The sequence below is a fragment of the Gavialis gangeticus genome, unplaced genomic scaffold, assembly GCF_001723915.1.
Source record: "Gavialis gangeticus isolate Ggan-Ray unplaced genomic scaffold, GavGan_comp1, whole genome shotgun sequence".
In the NCBI taxonomy this organism is placed as follows: Eukaryota; Metazoa; Chordata; order Crocodylia; family Gavialidae; genus Gavialis; species Gavialis gangeticus.
In genome coordinates, this window is record NW_017728997.1 from 22,543,751 (window position 1) to 22,553,083 (window position 9,333).

General features: G+C 49.6%; 1 protein-coding gene across 1 annotated transcript in view; it reads right to left on the reverse strand.

Moving 5' to 3' along the window:
• Positions 1-9,333, reverse strand: part of PLXNA1 (plexin A1) — a 265,521-nt gene that overhangs the window by 25,806 nt on the left and 230,382 nt on the right. The window contains exons 25-26 of the mRNA XM_019504928.1: positions 2,279-2,425; positions 966-1,125 (exon numbers count right to left, since the gene is read on the reverse strand). Of these exons, the coding sequence (XP_019360473.1) occupies positions 966-1,125; positions 2,279-2,425 (307 nt within the window). The remainder of the gene's footprint in view (positions 1-965; positions 1,126-2,278; positions 2,426-9,333) is intronic.

Below are 9,333 nucleotides of genomic sequence, written 5' to 3' on the forward strand. Positions count from 1 at the left end.
AAAGAGTCCCATGCTCCTATACCAGGAGCATGGGGCTCCCACCCCTACAACAGGGAGCCTTGAAGTCCCTGAATTGCTTTGAGGCAGTCAGAATGATCGGGCTTCCTTCAGACTAGAACTTAAGAGGCCAGGTTAGCTGACAGGTAGAAGTTTATCAAAGCCAAACAGTTTCCACAAAATATTGTGGTTTCAATGAATTGGTCATTTTTTTTGATGGGGAGAAACATTTTTGGTCCGAAAATTTCCAAATAATTTTATGTCACCCTGTCCATCCTAAATCACAAACCAAGCCACAGAAGGGAGCTCCAATCTATCCTCCCCCATTTATTGCAATGCACCCTTTAATCACCCAGTGACCTGACATTGTTGTGAGGATTCCCCCACATCTTGCACCCACTGCTTTTGAGGTCAAAACCTCCAAGACCACAATTCTGATGGACTAGATGGGCTCCTCCCCTGCTCCAGACATCCAGTCTATGCTCCTTGTAAATTATTCCCAGGGGTCACTGTTGGGAGTTGCAACTCTCCCACTTAGGGGCTGGGAGTTGCAACTCTCCCACTTAGGGGCTGAGAATGTCATCACTACAACACTGCCTGCCCTTGGCAGTCTGGAAACTAGGAGCCCAGGACTGGGAAGCAAAGCCAGATCTCTCTCCTGTATGCCAGCATAGAGCATTAAATGCCAAGCTGGTCCTATTGCACATACTGGTGTGTATAGTGTAACCTGCTTGATATGAAACCTAGTTTATATCTGGCATATAGCTGTAAGTACATGTTTTGTACACAACAGGATAGCAGATTAAATGCAGTGGTTCTTCTAGGCCCCAGGCTCCAAAAGAAACCCTATAACTGTGTGCTCCAGCTTCTGCAGAAACACCCAAGCAGGCCTTGCTCTGGGCTGCTTTTGGAATACGCCATCTGCCCCTGTACCAACCTGCTGGAAAGCACCTCCATCTTTATCTTACCCAGGTCCATGTCTCCTGCTTTGGGCCTCTGGGAGTAGGGCACACCCTTGTACACGGCATCCAGCAGCTTCTCTTTCACCTGCGTGATGGTGTCGCAGTTGAGCACCTTAACAGGAATCTCGGGGGCGTTCTCGTTCTCAGGGTTCACACAGTTCAGCGTCTGTGCAGCACAGGGAAGCAGAGAAACTCGTGTGACCAGGCACCCCTTGGGTGAGGTGTGAGGGAAGAGACAGGGTGCAGGTCACGCAGCTGTCCACTGGCAGTACACCTCCTTATCCATCAGCCACTGGTTTTGAGAAAAGGCAGCTGTGAAACATAGCTCTGCCCCCCAAAACTGGATGCGATTACCACCCCACCCCCTACCTCCAATGCCAACATTTCTGCGCCATGCCAGGAAACCAAAAAAATCTCATCAAAGGGATCCTGGGGGCAGGCAACTGTGTGAAAACCAAAAAACCAGCATCTGATCCTAATCCATCCCTGTGCATGGACACCTGCAGAGTCTAGGACCAGGCCAGCTGCTACTGAACAGCATGTTCCCCCACCTTCTGGACAGCATAAAGAACCAAAGAACCATTTGAACCCCAGCACAGAGACGGTTCCAACAGGGCAAAGCAAGAAATCTTGCTTCAGATAAAGTGGTTGTACGTAACCTTAGCTTTGACTGGGAAGAGCTCAGCGCACGTTCTGTGGACAAAGGGCAGCAGACTGTTCACGAACACCACTACTCCCAACTCAGTCAAAGGGAAGACAAAGGAAGAATTGGCAGGGGGTTTATCCTAGTCATGAAGCTGGACAGGGAAGGCAATCAAGGTGAAAGATGGCAAAAGTCAGGGCTTCTCCCTGGTAATTTCAAGGCCTTTTGGAGAAGATGAAGGGAGAAGATATATATGTAATCCCTACAGCTGTTGCTGTCCTTGGCAAAGAGGTCCCCAATTCCACCCAAGAAACCCAATGGCCCATAGGCCCAAGCTCCAGGTTGCAATGGGCTGGGCTCAATAGCCATGCTTGCCCTCCAATACCCACTCCTTGCCCTTCTCTGTCAGTGCAGTGCATCCATCCATCTGTTCAAAGGGGGGAATCAGCCTGTGTTCAGGTTTCGCCATCTGCCATGTACCACCCACCCTTCCTAGCCCAAGGTGCAGAGGGTGCGACGCAGACAGGGTAAGAGGCACAGCTAGAAATGCTAGAGAGAAAAATGAGATAAACTGCTCTCTGCAAAGTACCTTGGTGCCATAAAGACCTTGTTAAATAGCTGAACCTAGGGGTCCTGGCAAGAACCAGTCCTGGGCGAAGCTCCTGCTTGCACTAACCAGCATTTTGTAGTCGATCTGTTGCCGGATAAGCTTGTCTTCACTCAGGGAGTAGCGGGCCTCTCCTGTGATGGCATCAATGGGTCCCTTCTCCATCTGCTGTTTGATGGCACAGTACAGCATGAAAAGAGGCTCTCCAGCACACTCCTGAAGGGAGAGAAGTAGGAAAGAGCAAAAAGTGAGAGGGCACCAGACACCAATCCTAACCCTTCATGGAAGTCCCCAGCTACTGCATGATGGGAACCTGCCATGTCCTTACAGGATCTAACCTCAATTCACAGGCCCACATGGGACTTACAAACACAGCGTCCAGCCTTTGCCCACGAAGCCCTATATGACTGTGTCATCACTACGTTACCAAGAGCAGATAGCTGTGTGACTACATGCCGTGGAGGGAATAAACTGTAAAATATCATCGTAAGCACTCTGATCTCAAAGGCTGGGAAAAACGGAAGTAACTTCTTTCTCTTAAGGGCAGCCTCCTATCATCCTTACGGCCAGCTTCTGTTTATTTTCTAGTTTATGTCTGAACTAGAATCACAGTCCCTAGCCCAGTCACACAATGGTTCCCAAAAAAATCCAGACTGTCCACACTGTTCAACCTTGCAGAGTCCATTTGAAAGGTGAGAAAACTAAAGCAGAGAAACTAAACTTGGTCAAGCAGCCAGTCAGCATCAGAGCTGACCCAGGCTGGGAACACCTCTCTGACTACAGGTGAGTTGAGGTGGCCATCTGGGTCTTGATGGCTGGTGCCTCCTGAGCTTGTGCAATATGATCCAGTCTGAATTACAGTCTGAACTGGCCAAGAAAAGCCACCCACAAGCTGGAAATGAAGGCCTATGAAAGGGGTGAGGATTTGGGATTTCATCTCTGGCTTCATACTCCTGAATGGAAGGATAAATGGGGTATCCTGATAATGTGGCAAAAGAGGCCACAGGCAGACGCATCCAACAGAAAGAGGGAGCCAAAGGCCAGCTCATAAGACTTCAATCAGCAGCTTTCTCAATGGCAGCTTAGGCTGACTGGTGGAATCTCCCTTCAATCAATCAAGCCAATTGACTACCTGGAGTGCATACCCCCTCCATCAAACCAGTGCCACCTCACCCAGCTCAGAGCTGTCAGGCATAGTGATTTCAGCATACAGGTGCCAGCTACAAAAATGGTGGGAGAGGGAGACAAAGGGAAACAGGCATTATTGCAGGAGAACAAAGCAGATGAAGGGGATGTGATGGACCGTGCATTCAACTGGGAAAAGCAAGGACATGCCAAATACTTGGGCACTAGGTTAAGAGCAGAGTGAGGGATGGGGTGGGAAAAGTACTGGGAAGAGGGCAGGAGAAGGATGAGAGAGAAAGTGTGGGGATGGCAAGAGAAACAGCCCTATAACAAAGCTGCCCACACTGTGCCCTGTGATTCGAGCATCCCTAAAGTGCACCACTTCCTGCCAGCTGGCTTTAAACCCGAGCAGAGGGGAGGCGGGGGTGCGAAGGGCTAGGAGAAAGTCCACTGCGCTCCACCCCACTGCCCTCTCCCCTCCCCTCCTTGCCCGGCCGCCTCGCAAATAAATTGTACTTTGGTGCAAAGTGCGGCTGCTCTCCCTGTCACCATATGCTGTTAGCATCTCGTTAGCATCTGCGGTAATTAAAGAGACAGCTGCTAACGAGCAGGAACAGGCATACATCATCCCCAGACCTTCCGACAACACGCCTGTCTTTGAAATTATGTTTCATTTGCAAACTTGGCTTCATTAAGTCAGCTTGGAAGAGAGAGAGTGAGAGAGGGAGAAGGAGACCCAAGGTGGGTGCTGTGCTGGTTATTAATAGTTGTGTTGTAATGCAAAAGCAAAATAATGACCGTAAACCAACAGGCCCACTCAGCAATTGCATTTCGACACAGGGAAGCTGTCCTGCCTCTGGTCTCCTCCTCTCGCCCGCTTTCATGAGAGGAAAGCAAGGGAGTCACTGCCTTTGATTGCTTATAAAAGCTCCCTGTAAAACTTCCAGCCAGAGGAAAGTGACACAGATGAAGAATAAATTGGAGCAGCCTTCCCAATCACATCTCGTTTATCTGCTCCACTCCCAGCTCACAGTTTTCTCTCTCTCCCTCACACCACGCGTTATATAGATGCTGAGGTGTCCACTCCTGCTGTTTAAAGGGACCTGTTAGCAGAACTGATTACTCTTTTCAGCTGTCACCCCCAGGTGCTGACCCATTTCATTTTCCAGCCCAGTGAAGCTCCGCAGCTCTCACTGTCCAGTGCCTTGAAACACAGCAAATGATGAAGAAGAGGCTTTCTGCGTAGGAGCGGCTGGAGAGGCGTTAACTAATCCATCATTTGGATCCTTCAAACTGAGCTGAGAGCTCTGGGAAGAGGATAGACTGTCACCCCTTGAAGCAGAAGTGATATCCAAGCATGGCCACTCTGAACATGTGCCTCACCCCTGCCCTGCAGAGACATCTTCTAAGGATGACAGGTTGCATTCCTCCAGCCTGCTCAATCCTTGGCCAGTCTGCAGAGATCTCCAGCAGCGAGGAATGACATTGGTGGACCCAGTCCATTATGATGTGAATACCTGTTCTCCCTGACCTGGACCAAGACTGTCCCATCATTTCATACTTGCCATCAAAGGCCCGTTGGATAGGAATGATTTTCAGTTTCTCCTTGCCATTGCACTGCAGGTTAAAGGTGACCCATTCCCATCATCTGAAGCCAGTCAATTCTCCCCTTTCCTTTGTTCTTTCTGATGAACCCATGTTTCTCAGCAAGAGCAAAGACGGCAGACAGCACCCATTCTGGCTGCTGCTGCCAGCTGAAGTGCATGGCCCAAAGCTGACCCCACAGGAACTCACCATCGACTTACACCGTTATGAGATTGTGACAGGTCTGCAGCCAAATACCAGCAACAGAAGTTTGCGGTAATGGTTGTTCTGGAGTCTGCCTGCAATTCCAGGGAGCTGCCATAACCCAAATACAAGACAGGTTCTGTGGATGCTCCAAATGCCTGATCCTCTCTGAAGCGAACCCAGGGATGGGCTACCCTGACTACATAATGATAGCAGCTTGACTCCAGGAGGCAACTCTACCCACACTCCTGGCTGCATCCTTCAACCCAATCAGTGTGCTTCTGCATAAAGATGACCTGAGGAGAAGGGCCCTGGGAGACTTCTTTTCACAAGTGCAATGAGCTAAGTGTGCAAGAGAATGTGTGTGAAGTGCATGCCTATGTGCATACAGGGAGCAGGCTTCTGGCAGTTTGAGCGAAGCCACCAAACGCTCAGTGTCTTATTGACGAGATCTAGCTCATCAGGCACCTAATACTGTGCATTTTTCAGAGCTCATCTCTATTTTTCCCTCTCCCTTTCCCCACAGTGTCTTATTAACAGGTTGAAAAATTCTGCTACAGGGCCCAAAGAAATCACTGGGCCTTATAGAGTCCCAGCTGCTGCCTGTCCCTGGCATTTCCTCAGGAGGCAGGACCAGGAGATGCCTAAAGCCAGGAGAGATGAGTCCTTGGATCTGGTACAAAGATTAGTTTTGATGCCTGCAGTGTGTGAGGTTGGACATCTGGACCCTGAGAAATACCATGAGCCTTCCCAGTCTCTCACAGCAATTGGGGCAGTTTACTTTGCTGGCATAATTCATGTGCTGTTAAAGCCTTCTGTGCGACTCAACCCCTTGGTGCTCCAACAAGCAGTTACCCATGTCACATCCAAGATTGAGAGTCTGATGCACACAACAGCAGGGGCTCACGGTGTGGATGTGCTTCATGCTACTTGCATACCCCTGTTGTTGTTGGCTGTTTCAGAAACTCTTCTTGGGGCAAGAAGGAGCTGGGAGTCTCTGCCTGGTGTGGCTTTGCACCTGGTGACACCAGCTCGTGCCAACCAATGCCTCCAAGTGGGTCAACTTTGCTCCAACACAATGCACTGCCGTCAAAGGGGTGCTGGCTCCCCAACAGCGCACTGCCAGCTGCACACATGACAATGCAAGCATATCCACGTTCCTAATTTGCATGCCCAATTACTTGTTGGGTGCAAGGCATATGTTTACCTGCTGCAAAGAGTCTGCAGCAATACCTGCAGATCCCACTCCTTTTCCTACCACTGCAATTTTCACCTTGAGGATCAGAGAAGAGATGTAGCATTTGGTTCACCTCCCCAAGGTGGCAGCAGGAAACATCGCCATCAGACGTGTCCTTCTCAGGCTCTGCCCAGTCTTGGTGCAGACTTTGCAAGCATGGAAATGTGCCTGGAAAGACTATCCCGTAGCCTAACATATCTCACTGCTAGGAAGTCTGTCCTGACAACCTACCTGTGTCTCTCCTTAAATTATACCCACTATCAAATAACCTCTTTCTTGTACCATGAAGATAGTGTAAATTCCTCCCAAGTGTCTTGGCTTGATCCTGGGTGTCTTGTTCTATTTTTCCTTCATGGAAGCCAGGCCCCAGTGCTGGTTGCATGCACAGTTTCAGTTCTCTTGAGAGAAGGTCATACAAAAGCAGATGAGCCCTCTCCCAGTGAGACAGCCCTATATTAAGATGGTCAGCACTAGGGTAGACAAACCAGTCAACTGACTGGTCTAATACTGTCAATTGACCAGTCAAAGATTATAGAAATTTTACAAAAAAATGACATTATTTTTGTAGTTTTCTTGACAGAAGTATTCGTTTTTAACACATTTCTTAACAGAAAATGTGTGCTTTTTCTGTGTATTATTTGGACCCATTGGCAATTTCTTATAATTTTTGACCAATGTTGAACTGGTCAATTGACCAAACTTTATTTAACCGGTCAAATACCCAAACCTAGTCAGCATACACAAGAACCTGGATGAGGAACTTAGAGGCTTTGCCTTCAAATGGCAGGATCAGCTCAGTCCTTCACCCTCTGTGACATGTGTGGTACCTGCCCCACTGTGCAGGCTGTGTCTGACAGACAACTGCTCCTGCCTGCTCCACAAGCAGTGCTGGAAGCAAGTGGTGAGAGCACGCCCAATCATGTGTGCACAAATCTGCACACTTCCTTTGCTCATGCAGCTGCAGGAATTTCTGAGCAAGCAGCCAGCAGGAATCACTGCTGGTCATCAGCATGTCAAAGCACTGCAAACGCATGCATATTTGGAACTGCCCAAGCAAATCAGGTGCACACAGAAGCACTTCGCTGCCATGTACAGCCAGAAACCTTTCCTGGAGATCTAGCCTGTAGATCACCTGGCATTTTGCCCAGAAGCAAAATTCTCTCTTAGCATCTCTGGCCTGAATATTTCCTTTGTCCCTTCTTTGGGTGAAATGGGGTGAGCACTGATTTATTCCACCAAGGTCTTATACAGCACCTGGAGGCCCTTCCCAATGCACAAGGTGATGAGCAGATGCAAAACAGTGGAGAGAAAAGGATACAGCAGGCTTTTAAAACTTTCCCAAGTGTGGCAAAGCTATGCTCTTCTCCTGCCTTTGGAAAGTAATATACATTGTACAGTGCAGATATATTTGTATAGATACAGGCCATCCCTTGACAGAGGCATAAAGCCAAGTGCACAGAAGTGATATTATAAATCACTTCTTGTTGGCGATCAGTTGAGGTCTGCACTGACTCCGGCTCACGCACATTCCTCTCCTGGAACTGGTTCAAACCCTCTTTATCTTAATGAGGGATGAAATCCCACAAAACAGCTCTGCCACCAGGACATGCCGAGCAAACATCGGGTGAGATCCTGGGGAAGTAGCTCTGCTGACTGACAAGCAGGCAACTCCCCACCACTGCCATCAAACCAACGGAGTGGCACCACTCTAACACGTGGGCTGCAGCCGTGCCAGCAATCTTGCACCTGGAATTTGTTGCTGGTACAACTCTAACAGTGATGCAGGCAGGATTGGAGGTGGGGGGGAGCACTTTATACCCTCTGAGCATGGCTACAGGACTCCTTTGGTATAAATGCCTTGGCATTCCCTATTGCTACCACTGGGGGAACTGCATTGGGAATGAATTGCAGCTACTGGGGTCAAGCAAAGCCATGAGTGTATGAATGATGGGCACCAGCTGGGACTGGGAAAGGAGCTCCTTCTACAGGTATCACGGACACCACATGCTGAGTCCAACTGGCTCCTGCCCTTCGTTCCCCTCCCACATTTCCAACCCACCAATCAGCACCCTTGCAGACGTGGGGAAAAAAATAAGTGGCAGGAGCACAAGAAGCCTGAAGGATGCCATTTTGCTACCGAACTACCTTAGGCCTTGTCCACACTTACCTGGCTCTGCCAGCAGGAGTTCTGGTCAAGGCCAGCAGCCACCACTATGGAGCCCCCACAGCCTGGGCACAACCACGTGCTTCTGCCAGCTCTGTGCAGCTTTACTGAGGCAGAAGTGCTGCCAGGGCACCAGCTGCTGAAGGGACCCTACAGGCAGTAAAGGGTGGGGAAGGAGTGTCTACGTGTGTCTTCTTTTGCTCAGGAGAGGCGGTTTAACTCTGCTGCCAGAGAAGGGTCTCCTGGGCTAGCAAAGAAGAGCTTTGAGGGAGGACACATGCAAAGATTTGCTGCCAAACATCACAGAGCAGACCAGGCCTTAGTTATAAAAAATACAGGGGAAAGGAACAACCACAGGCTAGCACTGCAAAACAGGGTTGAACCAAACAAACACCAACCCTCTAACCACCACATATGGCGACAGAGGGGCAAACCTGGGACCCTTTCTCCCAAGTTACTCAGGCAAGCTCCCACCGACTACAGTGGGCATTAGGCTGCGAAAGGACCTCAGGATTCAGCCCAGGAACAACAGCCCTGTCCTTTCCTAGTGTGTCTTCTGGTTCAGGGCCTCAAAATACTTTGTATTGGGCTCCATGTTACCAGAAATGGGCCTTGCAACCATACTCCCACCCCAGTCAGGATCGCTGGCTCAATTTAACAGAAGGTAACATACCCAAGGGCCCGTAGAGAGTAAGTGGCAGAACTGGGAACAGATCCCAGACCTTACAGCGCCCAATGTAGCACTCCAGGCAATACCTGAATTGTTCCTAGGTGGCAGGATCCCTTTGTGTCCCCCACCCACCCTCCCTA